At 44.7% G+C, this 17328-nt stretch overlaps 1 protein-coding gene across 6 annotated transcripts in view; it reads right to left on the bottom strand.

The window, feature by feature from the left end:
- Positions 1–697: 697 nt before the first annotated feature.
- Positions 698–17328, bottom strand: part of pde4ba (phosphodiesterase 4B, cAMP-specific a) — a 122698-nt gene continuing 106067 nt past the window's right edge. For 5 of the 6 annotated variants that reach the window (XM_077014952.1, XM_077014953.1, XM_077014955.1 and 2 more), the window contains 10 exons: positions 14487–14599; positions 7446–7539; positions 5387–5562; positions 5178–5276; positions 4907–5071; positions 4695–4794; positions 4426–4580; positions 4179–4301; positions 3667–3849; positions 698–3506 (listed from right to left, as the gene is read on the bottom strand). In XM_077014952.1, coding sequence (XP_076871067.1) covers positions 3141–3506; positions 3667–3849; positions 4179–4301; positions 4426–4580; positions 4695–4794; positions 4907–5071; positions 5178–5276; positions 5387–5562; positions 7446–7539; positions 14487–14599 — 1574 coding nt within the window. In that variant the 3' untranslated portion in view covers positions 698–3140. Of the gene's footprint in view, positions 3507–3666; positions 3850–4178; positions 4302–4425; positions 4581–4694; positions 4795–4906; positions 5072–5177; positions 5277–5386; positions 5563–7445; positions 7540–8249; positions 8694–14486; positions 14600–17328 lie in introns of those variants that run through there. The other variant, XM_077014956.1, reaches the window with a different exon arrangement.

Genomic DNA, 17328 nt, shown 5'->3' with positions numbered 1-17328 from the left:
CCACATGAACAGGCTATTTTTTAAAATCGTGTCCTTAAGTTATATGAAATGTGTATGTTTGTCAGCATTTTTGTCCTTTTTCAAGGAGCTTGAGATTTGAATGCAATTCAAATGACCAAAACTGGTGCGCTTTTAAATAATGTTTATATATATTTTGAAAGTGACATTCTGCTATTTGATTGCTGAAATACTACATAGCCATCGTTCATCTATAATGTGCTGTTATGAGAGGAAGGACATGCAGCATCCATTTTGTACCGGCAAATAACTTTAAACTGCCTCCCTCCCTCCCTCACATAAGGCTCCAGTGGAGTGTGACGGACAGGGCCTGAGTCACAGAGCTGGCCCTAGGGTGGTTCTGATCCGGGATCAGCTGTGGCTGGAGGGGATGTGCTTGTGCAGGAAGTGATGCATTGTGACTATTATACTGTGTTCAGCTCTGCACACGCCTGGACACTGAGCGTAAATGCAATTCGTCCTGCTTCAAATAATCTCAGGCACTCATAATCTCGAATGTTCTGCAGTGTTGTTTATGTTGTTGCTGAATTGTTATAGACTTTCAATTTATGAGATTATTGTTGTAAGGTCCTAATCTGAAAAAAAATGAGCCCCTATTAGAAATATTAATATTAATATTATTGAGTAATATTATATACAGCTCTAAAGCCTTAGAGAATGAAGGACACAACAGAATGTATATATTCATGCTCTGTTTTTAATCACTTCATAGAAAAGTAGTTTTAGATTTTATTGAACACAATATACAATATTATACCATACATTGTGTGAAACATATTCACCTGCACCAGTGTGGGATTACTAGACCAAACATCCATCCCTCATGCAGATATTACTGACTGACTAGTCCTTTTGGACACAAATTGGACCAAAAGATCTTAAACATAGATTAACAAAGTTATACTGACAATTTGAATTCCAAAACTGCTAACAAGGCCAGAAAAAGAGTTCACATTAGCACAAGTAATTACAGAAGATCACATTTTTGTAATTCATATCCATTTTACACTGGTGTTCAAATATAGCAACATTTGTGACCAATATGAGTATTTTGAGAGTCCAACGTTGTATAAAAATTTCTGAGCCATTCTTAGCAATCTGCATTCAAAATGCTATTAGAGGTTTCAACTGAAGTGCCACTCTGCGTACTGTCCTGTGGTATTGAGTTTCTTATGTTGCACCAAACAGTGACACACAAAGCTTCTAATATTTGACAGATGTCTACAGTATGTTCTTGTGTCTTATCTTCTTATCTACACAGCCCCATGTAACAAATGGATTGCGTGTTTCTTACGTTACTTTTCTGGGCAGTTGTAAATTGTGCGATATATTTACGTATAGCCTATAATATATATATATATATATATATATATATATATATATATATATATATATATATATATATATATATATATATATATATAACAAAAACAATATTATCAAATATAAGAGACTCATTCCAAGAGCCCACTACACAAAAAACACCACCAATGTTCGGTAATGCAAGTGCATATAAATTAAAAATAAATTTACAAAGAACCATCATTCCTTATGTACAGTCAAAGGTAATAAATACACTATTACAAACAGCAAAGGACTGTCTTAAACTAAACAAACCAAACACAGAAGTTGTAAAAGCATGGGCAGATGACGTGAAAGTATATCACAGACACACACACTCGCACACACGCAAGCACGCGCGCGCGCACACACACACACACACACACACACACACACACACACACACACACTCATTTTTTCATGCTACTTTGGCTATATACCATACCTAATAGACTTAGATCAGGTAAACTGCACAATAATGGATATTTAAGTGTATAAAACAAATGAAAAGTTTTTGAACATGATCTAATGCAATGGTAAATTAGACTCATGCTTTAAACGGTATTGGGGTTTAGAGATGTACAACTGATATATCTAAAACATGACAAGCAACATTCAGCAGTCTCTAGTAATAATTTCCCCTAGTGATAATTTCTTCTAGTGAGATTCACTTCATAATGTCTTCAAATCAAATCTTGAGAGTTGAATACCAAGGATATGTATTTAGTGAATACAAAGTCACAAGGGACTGACTATAAATTCAAGGTGGAGGATTTTCAAAACGTTTTGTTCATTAAAGTGGCGGAGATTACTTTCCAAACTCTGGGTTCAACGAATTTGCACTAGATAAAGTCCAGCAACATGTACTTGAATTGAATGTAGTTGAAGATTGTTTTGTGATAACTTGTGTTGGTAGCAAATTCATGGTGCCCTTACCAATTACACTTAGATTTGACTAATTTGAAGTCCTGGTTTTGTAATGGGTTTATGCTGTTACTACGGTTACTGTGAGTTGGGTATGACAACAGAATGTGCTTAAAGTAAAAAATAAAAATAAAAATAAAAAATCAGACAAACTTTTTTTTTCTAAAATGACAAAGTGCATCTTTCACTGGAAAATACATTTCTAAGTTTTCTGAACATATGTCAGACATTTGGATTATTTAGTTATATTGCCAAATATAAAGGAAGACACTGAGTTCTCTCTTCGGTTTATATAAAATGATTCTGCATGTAAGCTGTCTGGTTTGCCTTTAGAAAACAAAAACATTTTCATGTACAGGTATACTAAAGTGTGTTCAATAAATAAAAAATACTATTAAAAAGACAATAGTAAAAAAGGCACACAAAGTCTTTAGACAAATGGTACAGAAAAGTAAACAGTTTCTTTCTTTACAAATACTTGTTCATCAGTAGTTCGTTTGCTACCCCAACTTTTCTCGATAGCTTTAGAAAATAAGTCACTTGGTACAAAAAAAACTCTCCAATCCTCTCAGTAGTGTCAACTCCTCAACCTTTGGCCTTGCGAGACGAGCTGTAGGTCTGCAGCTGGCCCCTCCCCTTCACGAGTCACACATCTACCGTTCAGCTCCACAACGTCTGCAGCAGTTATTTCCTGAGAGCTTCAATCACCCTGGCTCCAAGCGCAAAGAAGGGCCAGGCGCCATCCTCCCGAGAGGGCCAGAACCACTCCCTCTCTGGGCTCTGGTACAAAGCTTTGAATGCAAGATTGCGAGGGGAAAAAAGAAGGTTACTACCCACTAAGGTGGGCGCACGAGGTCCTATGTGTCCACAGGCGAGGCATCTTGAGTAACGATCTGGATGTGTGTTGTTGCTGGCTCCCTCTGATCTTCCTCATGCGCCTCATCCTCCTCTTCCTCATCTCCCTGACTCTGTTCGTCCTTTTCTGTGCCTTCCGAGTCCTCTTCCTCCAGGGTGAGTTCGAATTGGAATTTGTCAGCCCCTGGACCCCCGCTGTGGCCTTCCTTGTCGGGCTGGTAGAAGGGGGGCGAGGGGCTCTGGGGAATCATGCTCTGGTACCAGTTCCGATTGTCCTCCAGAGTGTCCAGGATGTCCTGTGCATCAGGGTGCACCAAGTCAGCCCAGGTCTCCCACAACGGATGGACAATATAGTCAATAAAACCAACCTGGATGCAGAAGAGATTCCATTAGTTATGACATCCTACAGACATTGAAATGATCATAATCCAACATTTTTGATATCACATCTTTAAAACAGCTGTGATCAGAAACTTTGCATATTAGTACAGAGCAGTGCAAATCAGAATTGATATTGCAGACACTGACCTGTGATTTCTCCACTGAGGCTGTATGTTTATCACACATGGGACTGATCTCCATACCACGCTCTCTCTCGCGATCGCCCTGGTGGAAGAACTCGTCCATGATGCGGTCTGTCCACTGTCTGTACAGCTCCAGAGACTTGGTTGGGTTGCTCAGATCAGCGCAGTGCACCATATTCCGAAGAACCTACAATGAAAGCGAACCTCTGATGAATGGGTTTTGATTTATTGTATTCATAGCTTTCAGGCCAGTCTCCTACATAAATGCTAGTTATGTGGGTTACTGAATGTAATGTTGAAGGAAGTGAATGGTAATCTTTCATTTATCTTAATGGAGGACTAATTGGTGAGAGATTGCGCTGGAGAATGAGTAGCCGGACGACAATATGCATCCATAAGAGTGGAATGTGGAGAAATAGGTTTGACTTTTAGAATGACCCAGTCTTGTACCTGCCTTCCCTTGAACATGAATCAGTTCATTCAATTATGAAGGTCAAAAATCTTCGAAGCTCCTACCTGTATCCTGTCTGTGTAGTTATCCAGAAGCAGTACTCCTGAACTGGTGACTTTCTTCGTCTCCACCATAGTCTTCAGATCAGCCAGTAGGCTCATGTGCTTAGACATGTCTGTGGCAAGTACCTGGGGGCAGGAACGAAATCGAAACTCAGTCACCTTTGCACGAACATGAAGTGATAGTGTGGTGTAAATAAAGCCAGGGTGGAGGCTAAAAACAGCCTGAGGGTGGAGGCTGAGGGGGCCTTACCATGTCGATGACCATCTTCCTGAGCGACTGCCTCTGTTTCTTAGTGAGGTTCTGGAAGATGTCACAGTTTTCCTCCTGGAGGAGTTTAAAGCCCACAGCTAGGTGGTGGTTCTCCAGGACTGACTCATCGTTGTACATGAGGGCGAGCTCAGAGTCTGAGTAAGACAAAGAAGAAAGTTTAGTAATCCGAGCACGAATCAGACTGCAGCCTACAGCCAGAGACACTCAAACCCCTTCACATGACACAGCAGCGGTTTGTGCCCACTTACTCGTGTTGATGAGGAACTGATTGGAAACGCCTGGATGGTCCACGTCGTGGATGGCTGCAGCGAAAATGGCAGCCAAGATCTCCAGATCAGTGAAGACGGCCTGTGAGGGGGAAAAAATAAAACACCATGATTCATCTTTACAAAGCTAGCGAGTCAAAGACACGTGTTACATGTGAAGTCTGTAAAAAGACGAGAGATGAAGGGGCCCGTACATCCAGTGCAGGTGTTGAGAGGAGGATGTGTGTGGACTGGGCCACGTCCGCCGCGTGCAGACTGTTGTGGTAGGCCACGTCTGAGTGGTAGTGATCCTCCAGAGTCATCATGTATGTCACAAACATGTTGGCTGGGATCTTAAACGTCTTCAGCAAGTCTCGCTCCTATTGAGGACAGGTTGAAAATAGTTCAAGGCGTGACGTGACGTGTAAACGCGTGTCTGTGTTCGACAGAGGTCACGTGGAATTAAGTGGAGGTGAGAGGACTTACCTGGAATATGGCGTACATAATGCACGTCAGGGGGCGGTTGTGGGAATATTCGGACACAGTAAATATATTCAGGCCCCACTTATTCAGGTCTTCCAATTCCTGCAGAGGGAAAAAAATCGAAAAGTGTGGTAAGACTTCTGAAACTCAAGCATCCTCCTCGAAGCCGCCTTCTCAGGAGAGGTGTCTGACAGCTCATCTCCTGACTCTACCTTCGACAGCAGATCCTCCTTGTCGGTTTTGACACCGAAGCGTGCAATGCCGCTGTTCAGACTGGGCCCGTGAGACACCTTCTTCACGCCGCTGATCTGAGTCATCAGTTGCTGCCTCTTCTTCTTTTCCCGAGCCTTCGGTGTAGACGGAGGGATCTCCACCTCATTCTGTTTGTCTGTACAAAGAAACAGTCAGAACAACCATGTTAGAGCTTCTTGTTTTTTCGTAGGCGAAAATTCAGCTTCAACAGTGGAATGCAAAGTAGGCTTTAGTTTTCTTCTACTGCTACTGCAGTAGACACTGATGTGTCTTCCACTTCTTTGGCTAATAAGGCAAGTGTAAGAGACAGAACTGTGTCCAGATGGCATTCCAGAGCTCAGTCTCATCTTTGTGATCTCCAGAAAGAGCAGATACATAAACAGAGAGGCATTGTTAGAGAGGCGTTAGCTGTGTAACGCCTCTGGGTGAGTGACATCAGCAGCTGCCTCTGGCCTGAAGGGACCCAGGTGCACAGAAACAACTGAATGGCTGACAACATGTCTGTCTGTCAGAGAGGCATATTCTTTCTCAGGACAGAGCAGAACCCTGTTTGGACCTTGTTTGCTGAGACAGGAAACCCAGAGGAAATAGCCTCATTCCTACCCTATCACTGGTGAGGGCCGAATGTATGAAGATTACATTTCCCTCCGAAAGCTTTGTCCCCCAAGGACAGAGGCTTTGAGTGAACAACTTCCTTATTTCCGCCTTTCTCCAGCGGGACAAAGCCTGGGTGCAGGTCCCACGGGCTTCAACTAATTAGTCCAGTGACGATGTCTGTCTCCATCTTTCCGACTTTTTCCTAACTGAAAAAGCTAATATGGTCTCAAACGTGTCCCAGCTGAAACAAGTGATAATACGGTCTCAAAAGCGTCCTAGCTGAAATCGGCAGGGGACGAAGTGTGGGACGTCACTGATCCATTCATTATTCCATCACGATGGCTGATGCTGTAGCGCTGGCGAAAACAATGGCAGCATTACTCTCGCTGTTACTAGACGTCTCCTGCGTGCGCCAGGTCCTTCCCGATGTCCCACCCTCCCCTGAGCCGCCTTCCCATCCAAACCCAGATCGTCTGTTTAAATATGAACGAGTCCTGGGGCAAGCTGCACGCGCGTGCTCTGATAGCCAGGAACCGGGGACGGAGTTAGAGGGTGAGACGGAGACAAAGGGAAGAGGGGGTCCTCTGTTGGGCAGGCGTAATCCCGTTAGGCGTGCTACGCAAGTACTTTTAAATGTGTACATGGTGGAGGAGGGAACTGGGGAGGTGTGTCAGTGTCTCTCCGAGGAGACATGTGACCGCAGACAGCTCACAGCCCACAGCAAACGCTGAATGCAAAACTGCACCCTGATCAAGGACGCTAGTCTACAGTTGGTTAATGCGAAACAAGCACACAAATATTATGTGAAATGATAGAAAATGTGGCACAAGATTTTTGTTCTCTAATGCGCAACTGGATCAGAAAATTCTAAACCTGCTTGAACCGGGCGTGTGCAGTGTGATGGTGTCTCTCTCTGTAATGCTGGACTGAGTGAGTCACAGGCTCTAGTGCTTGGCTGTTCAGTTATGGGGGTTCCCACCACGAGCATCACTGTACAACAGGATCCCCTCTCTTAATCTCTCACTCCATCCTTACACCCTCCCTTCTCTCCACCCGCCCCTCTCTCTATCACACCCTCCATCGCTCTCACAGACCCCTCCCTTCTGTTTGCTGCATTAGGGATCTCTCTCTCTCTCTCTCTGCATCTCTCTCTCCGGTGATGGGCTGACTGAGAGAGCGTGCACCACATATGACGACTCAAGTAAAGCTTTCCATAAAGACCTCCTGCTGTCCAGAATCCATATTCTGACCTTTATGTTGCTTCTGTAACACCTCCCCCTTTTCCACCTCTACACAAACGCCGGGCTCTTTCGGCCCTCGTAGAACTGCCCCTGCTTTCAGCGTTTCACCTACAGTCGTTGTGCAACGTTAAGTGTACATGAGTGCGTATGGTTCGTGTGCACGGTAAGTGCGTATGGGTACCTAGGAAAGTGTTGGAGATATACTCTGACACCTGGTTGCCAGATCTGCTCATCTCGGAAAGGTGCGTCAGCTCCCTGTTCAACATCCTCTTGAACTGGAGGAGGGATAAAGAGAGGAGGGGCCGTTAGTATTAGGCAGATGTGTGCAGGAAGGGATCACCATCATGGCATTGCTGGAGGCTCGATTCATGTAGCTACTTCTCCGGATTCATTATTTCCATCCATGGAGCCTCCACTGGTGGGGAACTAAATGCCTGCGTGTTGCACAGTATGACCAAATTTAATCCGCATCACAAGCAAATGAATACAGCGTGGAAGCAGAAACAGAGAAAATGCGAAAAGGAATATCTCAGAAAATCACAAAGTAAACTTTTAGGTTAACATCTGCAAATAGCGAAAGTTATCAAATAAGTGTAGGAAAAGCCATGTGTCTGAAACATATCCTACAGACCCATAAACGCACAGTATCTGTCAGAAATAAATAAACAAATGAATAAATAAATAAATAAATCTAAAACAAGGCAGCCATATCTTGCGTCACATTGAAAAATCACCCAAGTTGTTTTAAAATGGACATGTTTTACTAACAAAAAATCAATTCCAATATTTATGATGCATTTCATCACATATCTGTTGGACCAAATTCATTTAAAACAAGATGTTCAACCAGAAGCCAAGACAAAATTCCAGCACAGGCAGCCCATACAGAGCAGCACAACACATCTCGCCTCAGCCTTCCAGACCAGACCAGCCAACCAACGCAACACATACCCAGAACCAGCGACCACAACGCCTCCATACACACCTTAATGTAACCCCAGGACACAGAGAGAAGGTAGTTTGCTTCAGGCATTTTGGATTCTGATGAATATCCGAAAAACATAAAACAAACAACAAAAAAAAAATTAAAATTCCACTCTAATCCTTAAGGAAGGTGAGCTCCCAGAGAGAGAGAGAGAGAGAGGCAGACGACGGATTCCTCGGGAAGCAAAACAATCCCTTCTTCTCTCCTCTGCTCTTCCGCTCGGCTGGCGTCAGCGGCTGGAGTGAGTGGTGGCGTGGTTGCGGTTCTTGACCGGGGTTCTCTGACTCGTGCTCTCCATGGTGGCGTTTGGCGAGGCGGGGGAGAGGGGAGGCGGGGGCGGGCGGCAGAGCGCCCGGTGGCGATCGCCTGTCCTGGGCAGGAGAGTCCGGACGTGCTGCGGTGCAGCACCCAGAGCTGGAGCCAAGGAGGAGGCTCTGCTAGAGCTGATGAATTATGGAGGAGGTGAGGCGAGGGAGGGAGGGAGGGAGGGATGGAGGGATGAGGAAAAAAACAGGGATGCTCATCTAGCTGGAGGGGGGGTTCCTCTGCTGGATTAGTACTGCACTGCTGCAGGGCTCTCTCTCTGCATCCCTCCCTCTCTCTGTGTCTCTCTCTCCCTCCCTCTCTCTCACTCTCTGTGTTTCTCTCTCCCTCCCTCTCTGTCTCTCTCTCTATCACTCTCAGTGTATCTCTATCAACCTCTTAGACTCTCCCTCTTTCTCTCGCTTTCTCCCTCTCAGTGTCTCTCTATCTCTATCTCTTGTGTCTCCCTGTTTCTGTCTCTCTCTCTCTCACTCTCTCTATTTCCCTGTCTCTCATTTTCATGCACTTCTCTGTGCATCTTTTCCTCCCCCACTTCACCCCCCCCCCAACCTCCTTCTGCTGAAAGCCCCAGCAACACGGCTGCCCCAGCACACACACACACACAAACACACACACACACACCATGTGATGGATAGACAGCAGAGTGGGGAGGAGGGGGGGGGGGGACCCCGCTCATCTACGCAGGGCAAGAAAGCAAAGGAGCAGGAGGAGGCGAGGTGGAGGTGGTCTCCTGGAGAACGCCCTCTCCTCCCTGCATCCCTCCCTCCCTCACCTACAGCTCTCCACTGCTCCAATTCACAGACCTTTCTCATCTGAAAGGGGGAGGACACAGCATTCAGTGGCCTGTGCGTGTGTCGCCTTGAGAAAACCCTGCTGGATCCTACCATAATCCTGTGGGGGGGGGGGGGGGGGGGGGGGGGGGGGTGTTGGGTAATGAGTGGGCTCAGAGCAGCTACTGGCTGCAACATACGAAACAGCCATGACAGCAGCCCCAGACGGACTCCTGTGCTATTTTTACCCAGCAGACGCAGCAGAGGCTGGTGGGAGGAACACGGTGAAAGAGAGAAAAGGGGAGAGACTGGGATAATTGCCTCTCCTTGTCTGCTTTGCGGTGACATCAGCTTCTCTCTCTCACACTCTCTCTCTCTCTCTCTCTCTCTCTCTCTCACTCTCTCTTCTCTTCATGCCACCTATCAGAACACAGCCAATTACATCCCAAACGCCATGGCAACAGTGTCACATGACCTGAGCTGCTGCAGAAGGTTCTTTTTTTCATGTGAGGCATCTCCCTCTTTCTGCCCCTCTCCAAACATGGCTGCCGAACCCATCACGAGGAGCTCACTGCACCTCGAGACCACACACACACACACACACACACACACACACACACACACACACACACCTCACTTGCATGATGCATACTGCCAGAATGAATGGGATGCCCTTGCTGCAGGTTTTAGGGTCAGGTCCACTGACAGGGACAGCCCAGTGACTGATGTCACACTCCTGCTGACCATCTTGACTGGGTCCGTTCCAAATCGATTGTTCGGAGGACAATAACTGCATTCCTAATACTATGCGTTCCCTTTTTTCAAGCCACCAGAGTTCAGACTCATTACTCAAGTGTTAGAATAATCTCTGAAATGTGCAAAGATGACATAATGCTTTGGATATGTAACAAAGCTATTTACCTGAAGCCTCAGATCTGAGAGACTACGTGTATGGAATTCTGAGGGTGAAAATATATTACATTTCCAGCTAAGGACTATGTGTTTGTTTGTGTGTGTGTGTGTGTGAAACAACAGCAAAGCTTCTCTGTGTCCTGTCACAGCAGGGAGAGAGAGACAATCTGTGGACACCACATCTCGTCCCCTCTGTGTCCTGTTACATCATAAACGCTTGTCAACCTCACCATTTGTCTCCGAGCAGCAGAGCACTGGAAAACTCAATCCAGGCATTCAGATGAGCCGGGGTATCTGTACCTCCCCAGTTTGAGTTTTACAGCAGTAAAAAACTACTTCAGCTAAACTTTAGATATTTTAATATTCTATTTATAATCTGCATTTTGAACAATATTCCTTTGAGCTGTTTTGAAATGTTTTATGTTCACTACCCTTTTCCCCCACTAGTGGGCAGCATAAACTTAAGCAGGTTGTAATTACTCGATTACTGTATGAGGACCATGAAATAATTGATAAGTTTGTTTTACTTCTTTGTATCTTTAGGCCAAAAAGTATATATGTGAAAGTATATATGTGAAATCCACATGAATCCACACAACTTTGTAGAAGTCAAACACCCAAATAAGAATCTGAAAATAACTTGGTGAGCTGTGTGAAGTTGTGACATGTATACTTCCCTGAGCGTTGCTAAATATGTGTCAGATTTTCACTCATGATAGTGTCATTCATGTTAGCTAGATCTGCAAGAGTGGTAAACCCATTATGTTCATCAGTATACACAAAGACAACATCAGCATTAGCTAATCTGATGACGCACGGTGAGGTGACAAACCAGTTCACGCACACGCTATGACACTGCAGCCTTCTTGAGAAAGACATGCAGTGTGCTAACGAACAGGTCTTAAGCTATGAGCTAAATAGCGTCTCACTTCCCCTAAATGACTCAAGCCCCCTTTCTTTCTCTCTTTCTTTCTCTCTCTCTTTCTCTCTCTCTGCAATTACATAACATTTTCTATGTAACGGAAAGGAAAAAGAAATGTCAGTTCCAATGCAGGAGTGAGATACATGCCTTTTCTCCCCTGTCCCCAGTATGAAGATGTAATAAAAACCTCAGAGCCTTAAATCTCAGAGACTCACACTGTTTTCTTTCACACATACCTCATATCTTTGCACAGGAAAGAATAGAGAGACACAAATAATAAAGCCAGTCACGTATGGGAAATCAAATTATAGCCTTGAAAAAAAGTTGAGGAAAATCCCCCCTTTATTCCAGTTACATTTCAAATTTAGTTACAACACGCCATATGCTGAAACACGCCATATGCTGAAAGCGTGACCCACGCGAGCTAGCGGCGGTAGTGGAAAGCGGCTCTACAACACGTGTCTTGTCCTACAGACGTGTCTCTGCCTGACTGCGGGGTCAAACAAGCCTAGCCAGCCTGGCACCTGCACGGGCCCCTGCCTCAGCGGGCGGACACACACTCAGGACCCGAGATACACACACCGTGTCTCTCCGCAGCTCAGAACACACTGCAGTGCAGACAAGTCCATCAGGAGAAGTAGAAAAGCGAAGAGCACAAGTAACAAAAGTCCACAACACCAATGATCACCACAAATCACTCTGACCACTGATCAGCACTGATCACCATGAATCACCCTGACCACTGATCACTACCGATCATTCTGACCACGGATCACTCTGACCACTGATCACTCTGACCACTGATCACTCTGACCACTGATCACTCTGACCACTGATCACTCTGACCACTGATCACTCTGCTGCTCACTAAGCAAAGCCTGCAGAGACATTTTCTAACAGAACACTTTAACAACTCTCCAGTTCACTCATGTAAAAAAGACACTGGTCAAAATGTAAACTGAACTCCCACTAGCAAATGATCGACTGTAGCACATCCTCACCTTTTTCCAGCAGTTAACTTTTCCAAACTTTCTGCGCTCTCTCCTCTTAAAGCAGCAAGCTCCCATTTTGAGGTAGCGAGTTAAGTCCTGCTGTGTGTGTGTGTGTGTGTGTGTGTGAATGTGTGCTGTACGGTCCAGCGTTGCTCGGTGTCGGCATTTGACAGACGCGGCAGTGTTAGTGACTCGAGTTTGAGCTGTGCACACTGACTGCCTTCCACTGTGTGAGTGTCACAATATACACGCACGCCCTCTGAGCCAAGGTCCTCCCCCTCTGCCCGGCAGCATGCACACACATCAGCAGCTCACAGGCGATTGCCACACAGTTTACAGTGTAAATAGTCTCTGCACAGGAACAAGAGCAAAGCTGCAGAGGAGATCTTAACTCTTCCTGCCATCACAGTAAACATAACACATGTTCATCAAACACACTGCCTATACTCCATTTGCATAGACGGTATGCACACGCACCTACATTACTCCTGATTCATGACAGACTACCCTATGCTACTAACACCTTGATCCTACTGCTTACAATTGCTCTGCATAACAGCAGTAGGGCAGGTTCATGACATGCAGATTCTGGTCACATGTACCCAACAGTGGTGCAACTCTACTCCACAGCCACCAACCCAACAACTAGTCCCTCACAACCTGGCTGACAGAACCATTGTCTTGTGACCGTTAGTGGGGCAGAGCGATTTTAGAAGACATTAAGATGAAAACTTTTTGCAGATATTTTCCCCATGGATGTAGTGCTTGTTCAGTGACCCTCTGTTTATTTTAATAGGTGACTGATATCAGTCCCTAACCACAGTGACCTCATCCGAGCTGATCCGATGTCATCCCAACTTGTACATTTTGCTTAAATAATTTTTTTTAATGCGATTGAACCAAAAACCCCATAATTTTAATTATTAGCTCCAACAGCATGCTACCGTACAAAGAAAATTGTGTGTATATGTCCCGATATAAAGTATCTAATTATCCCCTGCATTCACCTTAAGGGGTTGTGTGTATCCAAATGTGCGTTGGTTCATTGTACGAGTGTGTGTGAGAGAGTGTATGTATGTGTGTTTGTGCATTGGTCCCTATTGTCCTCAGTAGGGTCCCCTTGCTGTAGTGTAGGGCAGTTTGACGTCAGCAGAAGCAGAAACAAACAGAGAGCATGTGACCTTGCCTGCCACACGCCACTCACTCCTATTGTAGTCTGCACCCGGTTAAAAGCCAGGAAGGAGACAGGAAGCTTGAGTCACACACACACACACACACACACACACACACACACACACTCACAAGCACACACACCCACACAAACACATATGCACACACACACGCGCACACACACACATATGCACGCACACACACACACACACACACACACACACACACACACACACACACACACACACACACACACACACACACACACACACACCATCGCTAGACTGAGCAGCTGATCGGACGCCACCTATCCAAATACATGCCTAGCCAAAAAAATGAACTTCTCATGCTGCTATTCAGTATAAACTCATTTTAAATATTCATATATATTCATTTTATATTTAGCATTAAACTGTACATTGTACATTTGACCACCATACAAAATATATACAAAATATATATCCATATAACTGGAAGAGTTGCTCAAACTGGTAATGAAATAATGAAATCAGCTGCTGGCATACATATGCAGTAACATAGCATAGCAGTAACGTTGCTTGTGCGAAGTCTGAAAATCCTTTCAAGTGGCGTCAGACATGCTCTGACCTGCTCAACGAGGAAAACAGATATGCATAGAGCTCCGGCAGCTCGAGAACACCTCGGCAACCACTGACTGATCTGGGATCAGCCCTCCCTGCTGAGAACTGTCTGCTGTTTGCCGCTCAGCCCGTCTGGCTGTGATTCAGATCAACGATTTCCAAAAATTCTCAGCATTTTCCGATTTCTGCCAAGTGCCTCTACAAGTGAGATTTTTAATAGGTGTAAGAATGTGATGGCTTATGTTAGCACTGACATTCAGGAGATGTAGACCAGGGGTGTTTTATATTTAGCAGTCGGGTGTTCACGTGAACCCCTGTCTGCATGGGCCCCTCTAATGGTCCATTCACTACAGCCAGAATCCCAGACATATGAGCTTGACTGATTCTGAGCAAAAGCAAAGCAAACTTGTGCATGCCGTGTGAAAACAAGAAGACAAGTATTAGCTGCTCGGCGTTTTGATGAGTGTGGAACCGTACTCCACAGAGAGGGAGATGTCTCAGGCTTTAATCTATGTTAGTTTGAGGAGGTGTCAGGAGGTTCTGCTCACCTTGTTGGAGGCCATGTCACTGACGGAGCGGTACGTCTGGATGGTCTCCAGCTGGTCCAGACACCAGTCCAGCTCCTCCATGGTCTCCATGGCGAGCTTCTGGTAGGAGTCGTCTGGATGTAGGCACAGAGAGAGAGATGCACGCTCAAAAGCCTGCTGCATGGCCTCTCCAGAACTGCCTGCTAGACCATCCTTCATTCTGGGCTTACACAAACACACCTAGCGGCTTTTGCGTCCACGCACACACACACACACACACACACACACACACACACACACACACACACACACACACACACACACACACACACAGTTTTTTGCTCTTTCTGTCTTTCATTCGTTTGCCGAGTGATACTGCTTCCTCACTCTGCACCCCTACTCCTCTCTCTCTTCCTCTCTCACTCTCTTCTCCTCCCTCTCTCTCTTCTCCTCTCTCTCCTCCTCTCTCTCTTCCTCTCTCTCTCTCTCTTCTCCTCCCTCTCTCTCTTCACCTCTCTCTCCTCCTCTCTCTCTTCCTCTCTCTCTCTCTCTCTTCACCTCTCTCTCTTTGCTCCCACCCCACACTCTTTGGGGCTGGTTCTGTCTGTTGGTTCTATGTCTTCTGGTCTGCTGCATGTGTCTCCCACCACAGTGAGCTGTGACGTCAATCAAGATGTGAAGCCGTTTTGCATAGCCATGTGCACACAAACACACAAGCTATCTGCACATGAAGACATGGTCACATGCAAACATGCACTTCCTCATTTAGAAGAAAAAGAAACCTCAGGCCTGAAAACACACATGCCCCCCGCACAAATTTCTTTTTCTCACACACACCCTCACACACTTTTTAAACCACAACTTTGTCCTGTTCTGAAACATGGCTCACCACCGTAAGCCTGGGTTTGAACTATGTGCTGGACCGTGTGAAGCAACACTCCTGTTTACAAGCGTGGTTGGGGAGGGGGAGGGGGGGGGGGTGTTTGGGGACTGCCCCAGCAATGCAACAATGCAACAACACAGCAACGCAAACAATTGTCTGATCTGAGTGGTCAATCAGATCTCTGACACTGCTTCAGTGGTGCATGGGGAGAGGTGAGGCAGAACTGAACAGCTCTGCTGCACATGATGGTAGGTGTGTTATCACGTCATCACACAGGATGAACTACTCCTGATAACTAGGAAACATTATTGTAAGATCTGCAGATAAGCAGTGAAAAGTTAGTGAATGCAAGACAGTGATATTGGCATGAAAAAATAATCAGGGGTTTTCATTACTAATTATTTGATCACTCTTTTTTCATTTTCTCTGTGTCTTACAAAAAAACAACACCCCCAACCAAAACAAAAATAAATAAAGGTGTGTTAAAGGGCCACAGTTCTCTTAGGCCTGACTACAGTGTGCTCACTCGGAGTCAGACGACATGTATACATGGATCATCTAGCTGCTAGTGGGAGATGAAGAAATCAGACCCTTGGCTCTCTTGCACACAGCCAAAAGTGTAACCTCTTTGGGATGTTAAAGAGAGGGAGTAGATTTGAGAATAATACTGAAAGAATCACTGTAGTAGTTGATTTTCTTAAATGATCACCATGTCAATTTCTCATATGATCATGCAACTGTGAATGATAGGAACGTCAAGATCTCAGAAACATTGCTAAATGTCACTCTGACATTTACAGTAATAATGCATTACGTGGAATCATTTTGTGTGGGTGTGTGTTGTATGAGTATATATTAGAGTAACCCTATCAGGGCATTTCAGGTCAAAACCATGGGAGTATAATGAATACTGTGACCGTTTTGGTTTTGTGGCCTCAAAAAGCGTGTGAGTGTGTATGTATGTGTGTGTGTGTGTGTGTGAGAGAGAGAGAGAGAGAGAGAGAGAGAGAGAGAGAGAGAGAGAGAGAGAGAGAGAGAGAGAGAGAGAGAGAGAGAGAGAGAGAGAGAGAGAGAGAGAGAGAGAGCGTGTGTGTGATATTTTGGGCGTTTTCAGGTCATATCAGTTTGAAGCATAGCAGTTTAAGAATGACATGTACGACAGTTTCGGTAAAGAAGAGGCAGATGTAGTGTGTTTGTGGTAACAGCTGTGTGTTGCATATTTGTGTGAGTGTGCTTAGGCCAGAGACATGACATTTCAATGACGCTTGACTATGTTACTTAACAGCAAAAGGAAGAGCAAACAGCAGGACACAATCTTACATACGGATATAAAACACTGACAGTTCCATACAAAAGTCTTTAAATGAAAAGAATTTCTTCACTTTTTTCAAGACGTTTAAAAGGAAAGTGAACCAGTCACAGGATATGTGTCAACACTTAGTGTCAACACTTTTGATATTTTCAAAGTAGTTTTAATTTTTAGTTTTTTTTTTTTATATCTGTAAGAACTAAGATGTTTTCTTAACATTTATCATCCATTTCCTAATACCCTTGTTAGATTTTTTAAATAGTGATGTTTCTCAAGATATTCTCTTATGAGGATTTAGAAGATTTGATTTGATTTTACTTACACAATGACCATTTATTCATACATTTGTTGAAAGCACATGCTAAAATTGTTCCCAAAAACATTATGTATATATATATATAAAATTTAAAATTAAAGATCCTCAATGAGTCCGCATTGTGTTATATCGGATGTTTACTACCTTATATATGTCTGAGTGTGCATGGGCTGACGTAGTGGTGCTTTTTAAAAACAATTAAGTGATAAGTGCAGAATTTCAGTTTAGTTCATAAAAAGTTTCACACTGGGTGAGAGAGGCAGTAAAAATGACATCCATACTAAACCCGACAAGATCAGTGCTGTTTCAACAAGACACATGACAACTTTAGCTTCCAGAAACACTGAACCCTCAC

This window comes from Brachyhypopomus gauderio, chromosome 8 (genome assembly GCF_052324685.1).
Source record: "Brachyhypopomus gauderio isolate BG-103 chromosome 8, BGAUD_0.2, whole genome shotgun sequence".
NCBI lineage: Eukaryota > Metazoa > Chordata > Actinopteri > Gymnotiformes > Hypopomidae > Brachyhypopomus > Brachyhypopomus gauderio.
This window is presented reverse-complemented; position numbering and strand designations above follow the sequence as displayed.